General features: G+C 44.0%; 1 protein-coding gene across 1 annotated transcript; it reads left to right on the forward strand.

Annotated features, from left to right (window-relative positions):
- Positions 1 to 1,278: 1,278 nt before the first annotated feature.
- On the forward strand, positions 1,279 to 21,828 carry Arl6ip5 (ADP ribosylation factor like GTPase 6 interacting protein 5). Its single transcript, XM_048356135.1, has 3 exons — positions 1,279 to 1,534; positions 17,273 to 17,490; positions 20,945 to 21,828. The coding sequence occupies exons 1-3, from the start codon at positions 1,359 to 1,361 to the stop codon at positions 21,115 to 21,117; spliced, it is 567 nt and encodes a 188-aa protein (XP_048212092.1). The 5' UTR covers positions 1,279 to 1,358; the 3' UTR covers positions 21,118 to 21,828.

Raw genomic sequence — 21,828 nt, forward strand, 5'->3', positions numbered from 1 at the left:
TTATCAATTAACAATTAGCAGTTTAACTGGGGCTGGGGATATGGCCTAGTGGCAAGAGTGCTTACCTTGTATACATGAGGCCCTTGGGTTCAATTCCCCAGCACCACATATACAGAAAATGGCCAGAAGTGGCGCTGTGGCTCAAGTGACAGAGTGCTAGCCTTGAGCTAAAGGAAGCCAGGGACAGTGCTCAGGCCCTGAGTCCAAGCCCCAGGATTGGCCAAAAAAAAAAAAAAAAAAAAAGCAGTTTAACAAGAAAAAAATGACCCTCTGGGGCCCAAGAATTTACAGTTACTATATTGTTTACCAGTTCTTTGGAGGAAGCATACAAAATAGCACCTATTTTTGTTAAGATGCTGTGTTCCCTGGGCAAAAAAGTTACTAAGCATTGGAATAAAACTAAACCGGGAGGGAAGGGTCTCCTTTCTCTGTGCCAAGGGGCGACCCTTGAGCCCCCCTCCCAGAGGAATAGAATGGGGGACATTTACACACACACACACACACACACACACACACACACACACACACACACACCCCTACACCACCTGAGGCTCTGTAGGGACGGGATGGATTGCCTGCTTGTTTTAGGAAAATGCACAGCAGTTTGATCCTTTCAATGCAAGCGCACAGGACAGCACCAACAAACAACACCAACAGCAGCAAGAGGGAAACCACAACCCAGTCCTTCCGTTCTGGCCGTCTGATTCCATGCCTAACAGTGAGTCAAGGGGAAACACAGAGATGGTGAAGATTGCGCTCAGTTGGGCAGAGGTTAGTGACACTTCAAATTTCAAGACCAGCTCACCCTCCACTAACACGCTATGGTCATCTTCCATTCTTTTCCACTTAGTCTGCCTGCCTGTCTGTCTGTCTGTCTGTCTCTCTCTCTTTCTCTCCCCACCCCCACTCCCCTTCACAGAGATTGGCAGCACAGTTGCTCTCGCTCTCTCCCCCCCCACTCCTCCCCCTCCTCCTCCTCTTCCTCTCCCTTGGCAGAGTACCCACACAGTCTTAAGTTTGCAAGGGGAGGATCTGTAGCTGAACTTCCAGAGAAGGTGTGACCACTGCCCTCGACTGGCCGGGGATTTCCGCTGATTGCTCTCGACTCATTTCATCTCTGTTCCGGGCTGCCCCGGGTCTCTGGCTGGATTGCTGGGGGGGTCGGTTTCCCTGTAACCAATCATAGACGCCGAGCGCAGCCAACACGCCCGCCCCACCCGGAATTTCCGTCGCGCGCGGCTCCTCAACCGCAGAGCCGATCGCCGGGAGCCGCTGTCATCCCTCGCCCAGCTCGGTTGTCGGTTGTCGGCGGCCGCCGCCTCCAGATTCCCGAGGTGAGGAAGGCTCCGCCGAGGAACATGGACGTGAACGTCGCGCCGCTCCGCGCCTGGGACGACTTCTTCCCGGGCTCCGACCGCTTTGCCCGCCCGGACTTCGGGGACATTTCCAAATGGAACAACCGCGTCGTGAGCAACCTGCTCTATTACCAGACCAACTACCTGGTGGTGGCTGCCATGATGATTTCCGTGGTGGGGTAAGTGGGGTCCCCCACTGGGTGATGCCGAGGGATCCGGGATCGGCACCGAGGGGACCCCGGGGGGCCGAGATCGCGGGGTGCAGAGACGCCCTCTGCCCCCTCTCCGCGCACGCCGGGCAGTCCTGCCAGCAGCCCAGCCAGTGGAAACTTGCTCTGGGGCGAGGCCGCCCCTGGGGGTGGGGAGTTGGGGGAAGGTTGCTTTTTCTCCTCCTCTGCCATGGGACGACCCTTGAGGGTCTCCACCCCCGAGAGGAATGGGCTGGGGGGGGGGGGCGCGATGGGAAGCTCGGGCCGGGGAAACGATACCGCTCCCCCCCACCCCCCAGGCCCGACCTCCAGCGCCAGGATCAGACTCTTGCCGGGGAGAGATCATTTGTTGCACCTTCTGTCTTCTTGCCCAGGGAAGCCTGGACGCACCGGGTCCACACAGGGCGGTGTCCTAGAAAGAACGGCATCTGGGCGGTTTCTCTGCCTAATGCCTGCTCCACGGGCACAGGAAAGCCAGCTTCAGGTGTCCAGGGGTAGGGGGGTCCCCTGGTAGCCCATCTCCTTCTCCGGGGGCGGTGGCTGGGATCAAGGCCCTCTGGCAATTTTGACCAAGAGTTACCACATCTGTCACTTTTCTCTAGCTTCATTCTCTAGCCTGAGCGCTTAGGGTATCCCAGGGCCTTTTCGATTCCTGATACTTACCCAAGTGTCCTGTGTTAATTAAGATTGTGCATAGGTTCTCTCCTATACACACACACACACACACACACACACACACACACACACACACTCCTTTCCTTGTATTCATTCTTTGGAAATACATTTCCCACTTTTGCGGGATGGGTGATAATACCTTCCTCTTGATAATTAGTTCCTTCACCTCGTTAAAAAAAAAAAAAAGTGAAACCACCCTTAGACTTTGTAAAGGATTCACTTCCCCAATGCAACATTTCGATTTCAGAGCGAATGCAGAAAGAGCAAGCCAGCTTGGGAGGCAAAGGAGAAATACAAAATTGGAGGCTGTGGGAACCGGTGAAGAGGGTGGTGTCTTATGTTGGCCCACTGTTTGTTAGCTTATTTCCTGAGCTACCCCCTCTGCACCAGATCTGCTGCCAAGCTCGGCACACACCAGGATGAATCAGACTTGAATTCTGGCCCAGGGACACATGGCATTTGCTGAGAAGCTAAAGGAGCAAACCCATAGCATAGAAAAGAGGGTGTTCACAATTTCCGGGTGTGGTCATGAATGTCTCCTCCCATGCAGAAGTGAAAGCCCCTGTGTGGGACCCTACATAGTCAGAGCCATCCTTGCTTGCTGTGTGTTGCTTGCAGGCATTTCAAACTGAGAATGGTTCAGTGTGCAGGGAGCATAGGCACTGGTAGATTAGTCAGGCCCAGGGGCTGGAGGTTCCCCTGACCAGTTACTTCTTCCCAGAACCTGATAAGATGTCTTTAAAACATAATAAGGAGGGCATAGCACAAGTTGTTTTACTTTTTCTTTTCTTTCCCTCTGTGAAGAAGCAAGAGGGTATCTTATCTGGTAATCTAGTTGGGGGGGGGAGGGGTTGTTTCTTAAGATAACTTCAAAAACATAAGTACTTGGTTAGACATACACTGTTCAAATATTTTTTTTAAAAAGTTATTTTTCCAAAGAGGGATTACTGCCTAATACCTGCTGCAAGCTCAGGCATTCCTTAGTTCTCTCATTATGGCGTCCTAGCCCCCTAACTCAGGAAGTTTAGTCCTTCTAATTCCCCTTCCAAATAAGAGCCAGGGGAGGGTTTTCTTGTTGTTATTATTTTTTTTAATCTTACAAAAAGCAAAATAATAAATTGTCTTCAAAATTATATGTGTGTAAAATGGGAATCTTTTTCATACTGCAGTAAAAAAACTAGTGTATAAACACTGTTTGGATGTACATTTAAACACACAGTCTATAGGCTTTTCCCCTTAAAAGCTATTGTTTTCTCGCCTTACAAATAATAATAACAACAAAATAATCATTGACTGAAGCATCTGGGTGCTAAGGACTTTGTGAAATACTTTCCCTGCCTTATGTCATAAACTCTACAAGTAAAATTTTATTGTGATTATTAAACATTACACTTCGAGGGGGAAAGTGACTTCGATAGGTACAGACCTAGGCTTGTTGAGCTCCTAGCTGCTGTGATCCCATCCGACAAGTCACCAGGCTTGGAGCGATAGTCCCTTAAAGCTGAAAGACACCACACACCTTTAGGGCCAGAGAGCTGGAGTGATTCTAGAACATTTCTCTCCGGAAGAGAATTATCTTCTCTTGGCGCTGTTGTGCACAGAAGGTTGAAACCCTGCTGGAAACCAGCAGGTGAGAGTTTCCTGTGACTGTATGTGAAGATGGGGTCCGGAAGTTCTGAGGGTAAGGACTGTATTTGGTGCATGCTCTTCCTCTATCTGCTCTCCACCCCCCCCCACCCCAGGTGAGGGGCCCCTCGGGGCTATGAGGGAGTTCTAGGCTGGGCTCTCTGGTGTCTGGTGTTGAAATCTGATTCGGATGGGGAAAGAGAGGACCAGCTCTTCAAGACTGCAGGAGAGAAGAGAGAGACTCATTGATGGCTATAATCTAGACTCACTGGAAAGGACTGTCCATCCCAACTCGGAGATTAAGAGGGATTAAGTTAGAGAGAAATCATCGAGTGGGATCCTGCTCAGGAAGGTTAGAACTAATTCACAGATAGACGTTTGGTCTCCATCTGAACAGCACAGTTTACCAAGTGCATGACTTCCAGACGTGAAGGGTACTGTGTCTCACATTAGTTCTGGTTCAAGCTGTTAGCTTGCAGCCAGTCTTGACAATTTTCATATCTTCTGCGCCAGACTAAGTGTGATCGCATTCCAGCTTTCAGGCACGAGCTGAGTGACCTGTGCTGATCACGTCCTCTGTCCTCTTGAAAGTGAAACCAATAATCCAGCCTACCTCACAGGCCTTCTGTGAAGGACAGACTGAGTTCACACAAGCCTGGCTTTCATAGCACTATCAGACTCCTGGTTTTCGCTACACAAAATATGTCGTCTTCATCATTGTCATCTTCATCATTTTCTTCTTCTTCTTCTTCTTCTTCTTCTTCTTCTTCTTCTTCTTCTTCTTCTTCCTCCTCCTCCTCCTCCTCCTCCTCCTCCTCCTCCTCCTCCTCCTCCTCCTCCTCCTCCTCCTGCTCCTCTTCTTCCTCCTCCTCCTCCCCTTCTCTTCCTCTTCCTCCTCCTTCTTCTTTGGTTCGTCATTACTGTTATTTTTCTTCTCTTTCTGTATATATATATATATATATAGCAGATGGTTGGTGAGTACAAACAGTTTAAGTTGTCATAAAGTCTCAGTGTGATCACAGGGTAGGTTTTAACCCACTATAAATTATTATTATTATTAATTTTTGGTGCTAGTCCTCGGACTTGAACTCAAGGCCTGGGTGCTGACCTGAGCTTTTGTGCTCAAGGCTAGTCCGCTACTACTTTGAGCCACAGAACCATTTCCAGCTTTTTCTCCCTGAGTTCAGACTAATTTTGTCTGGTCTCTTCTTCTTCAAAGTTCTATGTCCTTTACATTTCAAGTTGACCTGTACAATGTGTCAATTTCTACAAAATGGGCTAATGGGATTTTGACTGGCTTGGGGAAAATTCACTTCATTAACAATAGAGAACAGTATACAAAGCCAGTATACTGTGTGTCTACACACACACACACACACACACACACACACACACGCACACACGCACACATACACAGTCCCTGTTATTCAAGGATTCTTGTGTGAATCTGCCTACTTGCTAAAATTTATTCATAATCACTACTCGTGGAGCTTTCATGTTCAATCGTGCAAACCAATAGAAACGTTCCTGACCAGGTGCTCAATGATCCCAACTGAGACTGAACAAGGCAAGGCCACTCTTTGCCTTACTTCAGCTCTCATACTATAAACAAGTGCCTATTGACTGTGTGGCTTTTTTTCTTCATTTTGGCCACTGTTTAAAGTATCCCATAATCTGAGTAAGTAAAGTGGCATATCGTGTTCCTGAGTACAAGGCCTCATGAAGACAATATACATAATACAAAAGCTTCCTTTGGACCAGAGATAATGGTGTTGTATTTGCTAACCAAAAATATATACTAAATAAGGTGTCCATTATGTGATGCTCCCAAATTTTTCTCAAAATGGCCAATTTTTAAGGCATTCAATCCTTGAAGTCAATGTAGTTTCAACATTAAATATAATAAAAAAAATAATTCTCACACCTATCATTTGAATTAATCATCTAAGTTTAGACTCCCCCATTTCCAGCTTTTTAGTAGTTATCTGGAGATAAGAGTCTCATGGACTCTCCTGCCTCGGCTGACTTTGAACCTTGATCCTCAGATCTCAGCCTCCTGAGTAGCTAGGATTACAGAGCCACAGATGCTCAGCAGTATGTTTTGTTGGTGTTTTGTGCTAGTACTGGGGCTGGAACTAAGGGTATGGATGCTGTTTCTTAACTTTTTCGCTCAAGGCTGATGCTCTACCACTTGAGCCACAGCTCTACTTTCAGCATTTTGGGGTTTAGTTGTAAATAAGAGTTCCACAGACTCAGCCTCTTGAGTAGTTAAGATTACAGGCATGATCAACCAGTACCTGTACCATACATTATTTTGAAGTACATAGGAACATGCCAACACATAGCAAATGACATGCTTCCAAAGTGATTGGGCCTAAGCCACTGCCCAGGGCACCATGCTACATATTGATTAGAATTGCTATGGTTATGTGAAGAGTGAACTTAAAATGATTTTAATGCTAACTCTTCAGTAATTCACGATCTTGAAAAATCTTGGTGAAGATTTAAGATCTCTCAACCACAGTACGACTGACATTTGAAGTGTATAATTCTTTGCCCTGAGGGTGTCGTGTGCTCATGTGCAAATACCAGTAGTACACACACCCTCTGGTTAGGACAATCAAGTCTTTCCACAGTCTGAGAACTACAAATCCTCTACCCAGAAAACCATGGTTCCTCCATTTTTTTTTTTTTTTTTTTTTTTGGCCAGTCCTGGGCCTTGGACTCAGGGCCTAAGCACTGTCCCTGGCTTCTTCCCGCTCAAGGCTAGCACTCTGCCACTTGAGCCACAGCACCGCTTCTGGCCGTTTTCTGTATATGTGGTGCTGGGGAATCGAACCTAGGGCCTCGTGTATCCGAGGCAGGCACTCTTGCCACTAGGCTATATCCCCAGCCCCAGCCTCCATATTTTTTAGCAACTAAAATTGTGTCCTTTGTGTCCTTTGACACAATTTATATAGACAGTTCTTGGCAGTTATGTAGCAGAGTAGTTCCTGGTTCCTAACCTTTCAAACACTGTCATAATATCAAGTTCTCTTTCTAACAAAACTTCCGTTTGTTTGTGGACAGGAGTTTCCTTTAAGTGTCAGGTATTACTCCAGAAGAGACTGAATGACTTAAAAGCAGCAGCATAAGCCAAGCTCCAGTGGCTCACACCTGTAATCCTAGCTTCTCAGGAGGCTGAGATGAGCAAATCAAGATCCGAAGCCAGTCCAGGCAGATGAGTCTATGAGACTCTTATTTCCAACTAAGCAGCAAAAAGCAAAAAGTGAAGGTGTGCCAGCCTTGAGCAAAAGAACCAAGCTACAGCATGAGTTCAAGCCCCACTATTCACACACACACACACACACACACACACACACACACACACAGAGGCATGCATGTATACACACAGAATCTCCAATTATTCATTGGCACATTAAAACTTGAGAACTGGTCTAGTTGGTTCAGAAGAAATACTATTTTTAAGTGTACCTAAATATGACCAAGTGTGGTCACCTTCAGAGATTCTAAATATATAGGTCTTGGATATTGTTTCTTCTTTAATTCTCCAAGAGATTGTGATCCATACCCCCAAGATGAAGTTGAGAAATATTAATTTTATTGAGACCTCTAACTCTGAGAAATAAAAAGGTTTGGGGTCATGTGGCTAATTACAACAAACAGACTTAAGAGGAATTTGGTTTATTGCTAGGAAGGGAACTGATTTTTAAAATTAAACCACATTGCAAACATTCCAAAGCACTTGATTAACCAGATTGAACTGACTGCCTAACTTCTGTAACTATTTTTTGGTCAGTTTTGGGGCTTGAACTCAGGTCCTGGGTGCTGTCCCTGAGCCTCTTGGTGCACAAGGCTGGCTCTCTATCACTTGAGTGACAATGCCACTTCGGATTTTTGAGTGGTTAATTGGCGATAAGGGTCTCACGGGGACTTGTCTGCCTGGGCTGGCTTCAAACCTTGATCCTCACATCTCAGCCTCCTGAGTAGTTAGGATTACAGGCGTGAGCCACCAGCACCTGGCTCATGTAACATTTGAACTATTATGTTTATCTTGGAGGCAAAAATTCCTTCCTGCCTTCAGAATTTGTGTTTTCTGGTGTGACTAGAATTTCCAACCAGGCAGAATTTGCAGCATACAAAGGCCTCTGCTATTTCTCTCTTCCCAAAGGCAGCTTTATTCTCAAGTATATACTTACCTTTTCCTCTAACACAGAGCAATATAGATGCTGAATAAAGTAGCCTAGGTTTCCTTAGAGAAAGGAATCACCATGGGGCCTGATTGTTAGGCCTTAAATAATGGGAAGATGGGTTCTACATCTGCCACTTTTATGTTTTTAGGTACAGGATGTGGTAAGGAGTTGCTGGAAAGTAAGTAATTCTAGGTGTGAAAAGGTATCACTGTAATTACTTTCAGAAGGAGCATGGCTCTGTAATATGTGCTAGGCCTGTGGCTTCAGCATGTGATGTTAACATGTGTTCCTATTGCTTACACATTTAAATACTGTGAGGGTGAAGAACTAGAACTGATTTCTAGCTGGCAGAAGAGGAAAGGTACTCTGTGTGGGAATATATTAAAACATCTTCAGGAGATAGAGGTTTGACACCTTGGCCATGAGCAATTAGCCACCAAATAGCCCCCAGGATGATTTGTCAAATTTAGGACTTCTTTCCCTCTTGGTTTTAGTCTAGTAAACCAGGCCATGGTTGTTTCTTTTAATATTGAGAAAGTTGTACCATGAAGTTAAAGGTTTAATCTATACTAAAACAAGGAAGATTCACCATGTTCCAGGATATTTTTTTTCTTACAGCATCTATGTATTCACCATTGAACTACTCAGAAATCCTATTATATTTGATCTGGTGTCTACTTATTGGTCCTGTTTGTGTTTAAATGTTTGTTAACAAGTTTTCTTGCTTCTGTGTCAGCTTGTGCTTTTTTTTTTTTAAATCTACTTTTCTACCAATAGTATAAACCATACACAAGAAATGGAAGATACTGGTTTTTCTTTATAAACAAAGAACATTTGCAGAGAGGATGAATTATGGTCTGTTTATGCTAAAGCTAGTGGCAGTGTTTCTGCCCTTAGCTCTAGTAACAGTTTTACAATAGTATTCATTTCTGTTGCTTCATTCATTCACTCAACAAAGTCTAGGAGGCACTTGCTAACTTTCAGGACACTGTGCTAGGAGATACAGCAGAGAACAAAACAACTGGAAAGCCTGGTGCTGATGGCTCATGCCTGTAATCCTAGCTACTCAGGACACCAAGATCTGAGAATTAAGTCTCAAAGCCAGTCCAGGAAGGCAAATCCCAGAGCCCCTTTATCTCCAAATAACCATCAAGAAGCCAAAAGTTGAAGCTTGGCTCAAGTGGTAGAGTGCCCACTGTGATTTAAAAAAAAAAAAAAAGGCTGAGCTATACCTTGAGGCCCTGACTTCAGGGCCCCAGCAAAAATGAAACAAGACAAAACAAACAAAAACCCATCAAAACAATGGCTGGGGGCTGGGGGTTGGGGGCTCGGGGCTCATGCCTGTAACGCTAACTAGTCTGGAGACTAAGATCTGAGGATCCTGGTTCAAAGCCAGCTTGGGCAAGAAAGTCCATGTGACTCTTATCTCCACTTAAGAACCAAAAAAACAAGAAGTGGAGCTGTGGCTCAAAATGATAGATCCCTAGCCTCTAGCACAAAAGCTCAGCAACAATGCCTAAGCCCTGAGTTCAAGCCACAGGACCGAAAAACAACAACAAAACCCAAATGTGATCCTACCTTCATGAGACTGAATCTAGAGGGGCAGCAAGACATTGCTGGATACCCGAGTTCATTTCCTATACCTGTATAGCAGGCATAGAGAAGAAAAAATCTGTACAAACATGTATCTTTTTCTCACCCAACTTAACTGATCTCCTGTAAGATATCAACTTCCAAAATTTTCAGGTATTGGAAATAGGGCAGGCATTGAGTAGGTGGACTGGGGAAAGGAGAATTCAATTATACTTGCAAACTTCACCCACAGCTCAGATGCCTTCTACTCATTTTAGTCCTTATCTAAGCTTAACTAGATACTCTGTAGGCTTGAAGGATACAGCCAGGAACAAAGCTCCACCAAGCCTTCCCTGTCCTCCCCAGTCCTCCCCAGTCCTCCCAGAATTAACTTTCCTTGTCCCGCCTTCTCTTTGATTGCCCTGAAGACAGCTCAGGTGTAATGCAGGTGTAAGTCCTCCCAGTAGTCTTGCAATTGAGTACAGACCTTTCAGAGGCCTATCAGCACTCACTGTTTTATTTTTAATTAGCATACATTTTAAATTAGCATAAAAGGGGGTCTCATTGTGACATTATCATGTGTATATCCCCAATTAGTCTCACGCTTATCACTCTCCCTTTTCTTGAAATAATTTCAAAGGGTTTTGTTGTTCTATTTTTGCATATTCAAATGAATGGCTTTGGCCATATTCCCCCTCATTCACAACCCCCAGCTCATGAGCCCAGTCTCATCCAACTGGTACAGAACTATGTCCCATTCTGTTTTGTTTTGTTTTGTTTTTGCCAGTCCTGGGACTTGAACTCAGGGCCTGAGCACTGTCCTTGGCTTCTTTTTGCTCAAGGCTAGCACTCTACCACTTGAGCCATAGTGCCACTTCTGGCTTTTTCTATATATGTGGTGCTGAGGAATGGAACCCAGGGCTTCATGTATGTGAGGCAAGCACTCTTGTCACTAGGCCATATTCCCAGCCCCTATTTCCCATTCTGTAGGGGTGCAGAATGATGTCCAATTCTAAGAGTCCAAGACCCAATTCTTGACCTGCCTATCCATTACCAAATGGAGCAGTGATATCAGGCTTTTCATATTATTTTCCTTTGGGACAAATGAAGGCTACCCTTTATCACTCACATTTAGGATTCTTACCTTTGAGCCCTTTTCTGTCTCTAGCAAAGTGTTTTGCTTTTGGTTTCACAGAATGCTTTCAAGGCTTCTAAATTTAGATAAAACTTGCAGCCCAGTCCTGATTCTGCAAGCATGTACTGTAATCAGATAAAGATTTCTGCTAGTCAGCAGAAAGCTCATTGAAAATTCCTCCTTTGGTTAATCTGCTTCATAGTGCATTGGTTCAGCCTTTTCTTAGAGGACAAAAAGAATGCAGACATCAAAGGTTAGTTAGTTGCAGGTAAATAGGAAGTGAAATGGAGTTATGGTGTTCACCAAGCTCATTAGCATTTGTCCAACCCTTCCCTCCTTGCTCTGTAAGAACTTGCCATGTGACAATAATTCTCACTAGCTTTCCTTTTTTTTGTTTTTGTTTTTGGTTTTTTTTGAAGGTTCATAAGGAGGTTTATTAGTGGGGCCATAGTTCCCACGGGAGAGGGAGCTACATGGCATCTGCACCTTATCCAGTTGGTAGCTTCTCTCTTGGGGGTAAAGGGGAAGTAGTTAGGTAGTGAGTAGGAGTGGCTCATTAGGTATGGGTGGGTCTGGGGTCTAGTGGGAGGAGCTGAGGACCTGAGGCTAGGGAAATGCTAACATTCCCCCATTTGTTGTTTATTAATAACAGAGGAGGGGTACCAGGCTGGGAGTATAGGCGGAGGTTGTTTCTTCTGGAACTACTTCCTGCTGAAAAGGGGCAAAGTAGTCAGGAGTCCCTGATTCGTTATTTGGCCTGGTACCGCCTAAGAACTATTTGACAGTTTGGTTGGTAAAAGTCCTCATCATTTCCACAATATGGTTATCAGGGCTAATGGGTGTCTGGTGTCTTCTGGCTACCTCCTGCAGCTTGGGCACATCAAGGAGTCCCTGGGGCTGGGGTCTTCAGGGTCCAGATCTGCGCTGGTCACAGCAGTGTAGTAAGAGGATGGCCTTGAACTGCAAGTTCCCAGGTGGCTTCCTAGGTAAGGGATGTTATCCTGTTAAAAGAGACTTTTGAAAAGGTCAGGCAAAAGGCTGACAAGTTCACAGGACCAGTTAACATGAACATGGGAGAACACACCCTGGGCACAAGCCAGAAACGTTCCATTTGGAACATAAACCCAATTGTGGCCCATTACAAGGAAGGAGGAATAACTGCATTGGGGGCAGGAAGGAAGTGTTTAGGGATAGTGGACTGGTTGGGAGTAACCAGTCAGAGGCTAATATATATATGTACAAATACTAGCTTTCCTTTTTGAAATGTATTCTAACAGTATTCAGGAAGAGAAGTTTATTTACAAATACTTGTTTCAAAAAAATTTGGATGGTAAGAACCTAAGCAGTGATGACTCTATCTGCAGATTCATTATTCTACTCTTTGTATATGTTAGAAAATTTTCCAAAGTTAAAACAGTATTTGTTAGCATCTAATCAGAACCCTGTACTGTGAATTTACATTCTATTGTTATGAGACGTGTCAAATTTAGGACTTCTAACCCAGGTTAAAAATAAAATAAGCAAGGTGGATGTGGTAGTACAAACCTGTAAGGCAAAGGAAGAATGATCAAGGAAGAGTTCAAGGCCAGCTTGAGCTACATAATCAGACCTTGTTTCAAAATATCAAAAAATACAAATTAATTTTAAATATGTAGTTGGCCTGGTGACTATGAAACAACACTTGAAGGTCCCTAAGGAATGGATGTCTTGCAGGGAATACATTTAGATGTGAGTTACCTGGAAAATTATCCCTTTCGAGAGTGCTTAGTTTAATGGTACAGGATAAACAAAGATGCAATAAATATTTAAGCATGAGGTAAATCCTGTAAGCCTTCCTAATTCAGCTGGATCAGGTCATTTCAAGGCTATAGTACTTTGCCTTCTCTGAGACTAAAGAGCAGGCTTTTGCCCCACCTTAATTTCTTCAGATTTCCCTAGTTCATCACTGAGACAATGGACACATTTACTCAAGCCTAATTTGTGTCCACAGCCTACATTTATAGCCATGTTTCAGAAATGAAAATAGCCACAGAAGACTATTGTAATCATCAGAAGAATCAAAAAGGACCCAGCAAGGACAGGTCTGCTGTGAGCGAATCCTTCCCTCTCCCATCCCCACGATGCCTCCCATCTGCCAGCATATGCTGAGAACAACGCTTACAAAGCCTCCTTCACCCACAAGCCAATGAATGCCTCTTCCGTCTCAGCCAATCATTTCTTCAGAATTGCCTCCTATATTTACATATGGGTTCTCATTTGTCCCCTTAGTCACAAACCGAAGGAATGTAGACAGGGCGTATTTCTGTAGCTCTGTTTAGTATACTGTGAGAATACTAGTAGGCTGTCCCAGACAAACTCACGTGCCTTAACTTATGGCCTTGGAAATTTGCTGAACTTATTTAAATAGTATGGAAATATGCTAGCTTCTTACCCCCACCCACCCGCCGCCCTCAGTACATTCTTATCAAAGAGCTACTCTGTGTCAGGCTTTGTGCTTAGTGCTGGGATTGAAAAAATGTCATGGTGGGGCATTGGCTCACTCCTGTAATCCTAACTACTCATGAGGCTGAGATCTGAGGATTGTGGTTCCAAGCCAACAGGGTAGAAAGGTCCATGAGACTCTTATCTCCAATTAACCACTTAAAAAATATTAGCCAGAAGAGTGGAGGCTCAAGTGGTAGAGCACTAGCCTTGAGCAACAAAAAGCCCAGGGAGAACACCCAAACCCCAAGTTCAAAAAAAACAAAAAGAAAGAAAGAAAATGTCATGGTCTCTGTTCTTATGGAGGCTTCATGTGTAATAGAGACTAGCTCTGGAGATTCATGCAACATTTCTGCAAATAAGCGTAAAGCTGTCAGTGAGGAATCTGCTCTACAGACGAGGCATATGGTGCTGTGCTCTATTCAGAAAGGCTGAGAAAAGGCTGGCTGATCTGAGATGTGAGGGAGAGTGCAATGAATCAGGCAGAAAGAACAGCTTGTGCACAAGCTTGCTGATAGCCTAGGGGCAAGATGAACTCTGGGGACAGATAGGAGCCCCCAGGTGCAAGCACAGAATCAGAAGGTGGCATTAGCCCTTCAGCATCTCGAAACCAATTAACAATGGTGCTTCTTAGCACATGAGGCCTACACCAAGCATCAGGCCTGGTAAGTGGAATGTGGCTTGGATTTCAGGCCTCAAGTCAGCTTCTTTTGCTTCTCAACAGTTATGTAAGGTGCTACCGAGGCTGGCAGGCCTTGTAGGATCAGTAAAGAATTCTCTGTATTCTAAGAGCAGAGGGAGAACAAAGTGGATGGGTGTGTTCATTAGCAAGCTTTCTGGCTGTGGAAGGATGGACAGAGAAACCTCAGCCATTTAGAGAATTGCCGTGTCAGTCAATATCTTGCCTGCCCCCACATCCACCTCCTTTCTTCTCCATGAGTCAGACAACCACACTTCCAAAATAGCTTTTGGGGTTAGAAAAGTAGAACTCAGTGCAAAGTTGCTTCTGCTTAGGGATCGTTTCTCAGCCTCTCGGGTTTTTGTTGGCACAAAGAATTACCAGACATGCCCTGAAGGTGATCAGAGGATCTCCGCTTTGGTAATGTTGCAGTTGGTGGCCTTGGACATACTTACTAATTTGTCCATTGCTTAGCTTGCTTGAATGTAAAATGAGGTAGGCTTTCAAGGTCCCTCCTAGTTCTAAAACAAATTCTTTCCACTAAGAAGTGGCTGCTGAATCATGCCGGCAAGTTTGGGACACGTGTCCACACCCCCATTGTCGTCTGTCCTTGTAATTGCACTCCCTTTGGGTAGTTGCTGGGGATGGAACCCAGGGCCTCCCACAACCTAGCTGAGTGCTCTACCCCTAAGCCACGCCCCCAGCCCTGTCCCCACACCTGTCTTCAGAGAGAAATGAACCTGCTGAGGCTTTCCCATGTGACCCTCAGTTCCCCAGTTGTTTACTCAAGCTGGAAAAGTAAGATAATACAGAACGGTAGATGGAAATTCCTGAAGTTCTTTAGCACATAGAATGGATTAGAAGGAGAATCTCGAATCCCTGTCACAGTTGACACCTGTTCCTTGCCTTTTTTTTTTTTTTTTCTATTTTCTTCCCTAGATTCTGTGGGTTACGTCTCTTCAATTCGCTGGGCCTCGGTATTTCACCTGTGTAATGGGACTCCACTGCCTCTTTGTTTAAGGCAGCTACACAAGTTTGCAATAGAAAGCTAAATCTTTTCTAACTGTGAATAGCTCCATTACAGCCTATTACAGAACAGGGGTTATGAATTCTTTACTGGAATGAGATATTTTATTTATGTTAATTCCTCTCACAATAGAAAACATCTTTTCATTTGTATAACAGGGTCATCTAGCCACCAAGAACAGAAAAATCAAACGTTCTCTTCTCTCCTGTTCTCTTTCTGTATTCTATATTTTTCATTTCTCTCTTCCTTCCTTTTTCTTATTCATGGACTGTCCAAAGAGTTTTTCACATGAAAGTTAAGTTTTCCATTTATGGAAACTTTCCTCTAAAAAGTTCTTTGAGTTTGTCTTGCCTAACATGACTAATAATCCAACCACTGGCTAAAAATCATCTTAAACAAGAACTGGTTCCCAAATTCACTCACTCACTGGAAAATGAAATTGTGTGTGGGTGTGGGTGTGTTTGTATTTGTATGCATGTGTGTATCATTGTACTCCAAGTTCAAGGAGTTCTAGGGCATTGGGGTGGCATGTATTTACCATTTCTCAGAAAGAAACTGCATTTAATCAAAACATGGAAGAAAATTTCTCCTCTGGGCAACATTTGTTAGTTTTTTTTTCCACCTTGGAAACATAGTTCCTTTCTAATTATAGCTTGTGGCTAGGCTTGTTGTAATCTAAAACCAGTTCTATAGGAGTCCTTGTTCTGTTCTTTTGCTTTGAACATGAGCAATAGGAACAGGTGAAAAGCACATTTGGAATTGCTGGAGTTAGGCCTAGATTTTTTTGTTGCTGTTGTTCTTTAGGTTGAACTTTAGACATTCAACTTAGATGGCCGATGTATTGTTCAGTGAAAAACAGAAAAGACTTGATATGAATTTTATCACATGCTTCCTAAATTAGTAAGTGTTCTAGAAAGATCTGGGCAGGATAGCTTTGATGCTTTGCTACCAACCAACCATCTCCAATTTGCAGTTTATACAGAAGCATGCTCTTAAACTTTAACCCCCCATTCCAGTTCTCTGTGTGAATCTTCATTTGTGCTTTGCTTCACAGCTCAGAAATGTTTGGGGAGGGTCTACATCAAAGACAAGGCTTTATTAAAGGATATGTTTCTTTTAGACAATTTCCTCTGTCATTTTAAAACACTTTCACTTATTCAAGTAACACATGGGCATGGGGGGGGGATATGAGAATATAAATAAACAAATGAGAATAAATTCCCCACAATGCTCCTAGCCAGTATAACTGCTCAATAGCTTGGTCTAGGTTCTCTGGGAATTTTTTTTTTCATGCTAAGAATGAGATATACTATATGGGGAGTTTCTGGGCCTCTGTTGGTCTCCCTGCAATCTGCTAAAGGGGATTGTTTTTGTCCTCTTGCTTCTGCCCTTTTTTAGGTCTGTAAGGAAATGTTTGTCTTTCCTTGACAGGTTACAGGGTTATTTCAGGAGACAAGACAGAAGTAAAACAAACTAACAAAATAAAATACAAAAAATAGCCAAGCAGCCTGGCTACTCAGGAGGCTGAGATCTGAGGATCAAGGTTCAAAGCCAGCCTGGGCAGAAAAGTCCATGAGACTGTTATCTCCAATTAACCACCAAAAAGCTGGAAGTGGAGCTGTAGCTCCTGTGATAGAGCACTAGTATTGAGCAACATAGTTCAGAAACTGCATCTAGACACTAAGTTCAAGTCCTAGGAGGAGTGCGTGCATGCATGCGCATGCGCACTCCCCACCCCCACCCCCAGACAAGTAGCCAGTCTAAGCAGACCCAGGTATATAGAACTGAGAAGGAGGGAGGGCCAGACAGTCAGAAGAGCTGGGATGCCGAGTGTTGATGGAGCTGGGAGCAGAGCATAGGGTGTGGAGTGACCAAGGTTCAACAGGGACCTAGGGCTGAGTTGGAGAAGTTGGAGAAGGAACAGCTTCTCCAATAGTCTGGGTACTTGCTATGGGTGAAAAACATCTCAACCTTTGCAGCTTAAGATTATATTTAACCGTGATGACAACTTTGGTGAGGATTGCAATACAACCTACCATGCATGTGTCAGAGCCCAGGATTGTGAAAACTAAACACACAACCTCCATAGGAGATGGCCTCTACGGAACAGACTGACTGTTTGGGTAGGGGTCACCCTGCTTGGGTGTAGTCTTACCCCCACCATTTCCAATCTCCACCATTTTCCTAAGTTTCTTCATTTCCTAAAGTTATGAGGATTTCACATTCCAGTTGAAAGTGTTTAGTACTCAGTCATTGTATGTATTCCTCTTCTGTTCCCTCCTACTGATGAGCCAGTCTGTCTGTCTTTCTCATACTCCAGGTTTCTGAGCCCCTTCAACATGATTCTTGGAGGAATTGTGGTGGTCCTGGTGTTCACAGGGTTTGTCTGGGCAGCCCACAATAAAGACATCCTCCGCCGAATGAAGAAGCAGTACCCCATGACGTTCGTGATGGCAGTCATGCTGGCTAGCTACTTCCTCATATCCATGTTTGGAGGAGTCATGGTCTTCGTGTTTGGCATCACTTTTCCTTTGTTGTGTAAGTGATCTTGAGTTTTCTAGTGTCTTACATTATTTAAAAAATGTAGCCACAGTTTTCCTATGGGAATTGAATTAACCTATCTGTTATGGGCAATGACGTGTCTGCTACAGTGTCAACTACAATAACAACAGACCAAGCCCTAATACTGTATTGATTCCACACGCACGTCCAGGTACTGGCAATGGGCAAAAAACCAAACGCCAAAAAGCAACAGGAAATCAGCAATACACAAATCACATGACTGGAACTGGTATAGCCTGCCTTAGGCTCCAGATTGTTCTGATTCTAGAGTTATTTCCCAATCTATAGATGTCATTCTTATGATGGCACAGGAATGAAAATATTTGTCATTTACTGTGTCTAATTTAGAAGAGCATAATCAGTGCCCAAAGATAGCTAAGTCTATAAGAATAATTGTCCCGGGCTGGGAATGTGGCTTAGTGGTAGAGTGCTTGCCTACCATGCATGAAATCCTGGGTTCGATTCCTCAGTACCACTAATAAACAGAAAAAGTTGAAAGTGCACTGTGGCTCAAGAGGTACAGTGCTAGCCTTGAGCAAAAAGAAGCCAGGGCCAGTGCTCAGGCCCTGAGTCCCAAGCCGGAGGAGGAGGAGGAGGAGGAGGAGGGGGGGGAGGAGGGGGAGGAGGGGGAGGAGGGGGAGGAGGGGGAGGAGGGGGAGGAGGAGGAGGAATCATTGTCTCAAGCCACCCCTGGTGGCTCATGCCTCTGTAATACTAGCTACTCAAGAGGCTGAGATCTGAAGATCATAGTTCAAAGCCAGCCCGGGAAGGAAAGTCCATGAGTGTCTTATCTCCAATTAACCACTAGAAAACTGGAAATGGCTCTGTGGCTCAAGTGGAAGAGCGTTAGTCTTGTGCAGAAGAGCTCAGGGACATTCCCCAGGCCCAGAGTTCAAGACCCACCACTGACAAAAAACAAACAAACAAACCCTAAAACCATTGTCCCAGAGTGCAAGAGTGCAGTTATTTACTAAGACCACAAACACTTGACCAGAAAGAGAAAAGAGGTAAAATTCCAGTCGCATCTGATTCAAATTTTATTGTATCATGTGACCAAAACATTCTTTTTTTTATATACCTAAAATAGCATTTTATCTGTGCATTTTCTCTATTAAATCGTCATTTGCTACTTGGGATTTTTATATATATATAATATATATATATTTATATGTATAATTTATATATATTTTTTTTTAGTATATCCATGGAAAAATTCTATCCCTGTTGGGCAAAATATCTGAATCCATACATTCAGACTTTTTGAAATTGTCTTCAAAAAGTTTCAATACCGGGCTGGGGATATGGCCTAGTGGCAAGAGTGCTTGCCTCGTATACATGAAGCCCTGGGTTCAATTCCCCAGCACCACATATACAGAAAATGGCCAGAAGTGGCGCTGTGGCTCAAGTGGCAGAATGCTAGCCTTGAGCAAAAAATGAAGCCAGGGACAGTGCTTAGGCCCTGAGTCCAAGCCCCAGGACAGGCCAAAAAAAAAAAAAAAAAAAAAAAGTTTCAATGCCTACTTAAACACACCTTCATGTTAACTTCCACATAAGAGATAGTGACAGATTAGGGTAATGAAATGGCAGATGGGGAAGGGTCATGATTTTTATCCTAGATTTTTCTGGAGACCAGCATGCTTTGAACCAGTCATCCTAAAAGGGCTATAAAATAGGGAGATTATAGACAAGATCAGTACTTCTCAAAATTTGATCCATGTGAGAATTCTCCAGGATGAATTTTTTTTTTTGCCAGTCCTGGGGCTTGAACTCAGAGCCTGAGCACTGTTCCTGGCTTCTTTTTGCTCAAGGCCAGCATTCTACCACTTGAGTCACAGTGCCACTTCTGGCTTTTTCTACATATGTGGTGCTTAAGAATCAAACCCAGGGCTTCATGTATGTGAGGCAAGCACTCTACCACTAGGCCATATTCCCAGCCCTCCAGGAAGCTATTTAAAAAATGTAAATGTGTCAGTCACCTCTCTTGAACATCTGGATTCTGTGGCTCAAAACTCAACCCAAAGGACTTGTAGGTTAGAAAGCTCCTTGTGTTACCGAGGGCCAGTGTAGACTGGGATCTCCTGAGAGAAACCACATCAGTATTTTTCAAGACAAGGATCGAAAAATCAACCTGTATCAGAATCACAAAGTGCTCATTGAAGTGATAGCATCTGCAGCCCTACCTCAGTTTCGCCCTCAATTTTAGCTAGTGGAGAATGGGAATTTGCATATTTGCTAGGCTCACTCCATGAGTGTTGGACAACCACTGGTGTAGATCCCAGGGTCTCTGTTTAAAAAAGCAGAGAGTCCCAGAACCATCTTTCTTCTTCCATCCTTCTTCCTTCTCTTGTTAGTGGGGGGCGGGGGGGATGGATTTTGAACATAACAAGGCTTTTATGCTTGCTAAGCAGGTGCTCTTTCAATTCTTTTTAAATGTTTTCTTATTGAGATAGAGACTCACATTATGGGACCAGTCTGGATTGTGATACTCCTCTTTGTGCTTCCCTTTGTTGCTGAAATGACTGGTGTGTGCCATGGGGCCCAGCTAGTGTGCTTCTCCAATAGCTTGGGATGACAAGTATGCAGTATTGCCAACTTTCATGCTCAGACTGGCCTTAAACCATGACCTCCCACTCTCTTCCTTTCAATGAGCTAAGATTCCAGTTCTAAACCACTGTACCAGCATCCAGCCCTATCTCTTGAAAGTTCTGGGTCATGAGGTCCAAGAGAGTGGCGAAGGAATGTGTTTCTTCTTGAACAGGTTGGGTAATTCCAAACGTTCAACACTTGGAAAATTGCCTTTTTTTTTTTTTTGGCCAGTCCTGGGGCTTGGACTCAGGGCCTGAGCACTGTCCCTGGCTTCTTCTTGCTCAAGGCTAGCACTCTGCCACTTGAGCCACAGCGCCACTTCTGGCCATTTTCTGTATATGTGGTGCTGGGGAATCGAACCTAGGGCCTCATGTATACGAGGCAAGCACTCTTGCCACTAGGCCATATCCCCAGCCCCGGAAAATTGCCTTTTCAAAGGTACTTTAAAAGTCAACTTTACTTGCATGCCTCCTGCAGGGAGCAAAATACAGATAATCCCTGCCTTGAGCAAGAGTTCCTTTGTGGAAAATCTTAGGTAAGAGGATTACTATTTATGTTGGAATCCCACAAGTTCACGGTGGATGTCACAGCATTTAAGTAGCATCTCCAGTGTGTGAAGGAAAGAATGTGGCTGCCAAGTTGATGGTTCTTCTGGCTAAATGCCACACTTTCCTCTCCACACAGAGTCTGTGTGTGACTTGATCATCAGCTGTATGTAAAGTGCAAGTGATCATGTGAAGATGGGTCCATGAAAGAGGCGAAGACAGGCAGGGAGGAGAGTGTTGATATGGCAAAAGGGAGTTCTTACTTGAACATGAACTGTATGTGGGTCTCTTCTTTGCAGTGATGTTTATCCATGCATCCCTGAGACTCCGGAACCTCAAAAACAAGCTGGAGAATAAAATGGAAGGAATCGGTTTGAAGAGGACACCCATGGGTATTATCCTGGATGCCTTAGAACAGCAAGAAGAAAGCATCGGCAAGTTCACTGAGTACATCAGCAAAGTGAAGGAATAAATGTCGCTTACCAGGCGATATAGGGCTGCAGGAGAAATTAAGTTGCAGTCTGCCCTTAAACAGACCTACTTTTCCTTTGTGTTTTTTGAAGTAGGGAGTTGCACGTTTTACCACCCAACTATCTAAGGCAGCACGCATGTACAGGCCCAACTATTAACATCTGATGATATAGAAAGAAGGCCTCAGAAATGGAAAGGAAACCAGCTTCCCATTGTGCCTGAAGTTTTGAGTGTAGTTTTGAAAGCAAATCATGGGTTCTAAAGCATCAATACTGTTCTCTCTGAGGGAAAAAGAAGACATTGTAAACCATCTAAGCAATAAGAGTAAATGCTGAAGTTTATGATGTCACGGGTTGGCCTATTTCTAATCCTCTCCTGCATCCCTTCCAAAATTCCCCAGGACTGTATAATGTGTGGGATTAAAAATTAGTGTAGATTCTGTTGTTATTCTTTGAAAATCAGAGAGGCGATCTCTCTCACTTTACCGCCTGTTTGAAGAACTGGATATGCCGGTTGTTTATACTTTGTTTACAAATATGAAGATAGCTGTCTAGGAAGATATTTTGTTAAATTTTTGTAAATTTTTGAAATGCTAGTAATATGTGTTCACCAGCAGGTTTGTTGCAGCATTCATGTCATCATTCTTAAAGGTTATAGTTATGTGACCTGCATTACTCTCTTGACCTGTTAAGAAATTAAATAAATAAATAAA

This window comes from Perognathus longimembris, chromosome 10, assembly GCF_023159225.1.
Source record: "Perognathus longimembris pacificus isolate PPM17 chromosome 10, ASM2315922v1, whole genome shotgun sequence".
NCBI lineage: Eukaryota > Metazoa > Chordata > Mammalia > Rodentia > Heteromyidae > Perognathus > Perognathus longimembris.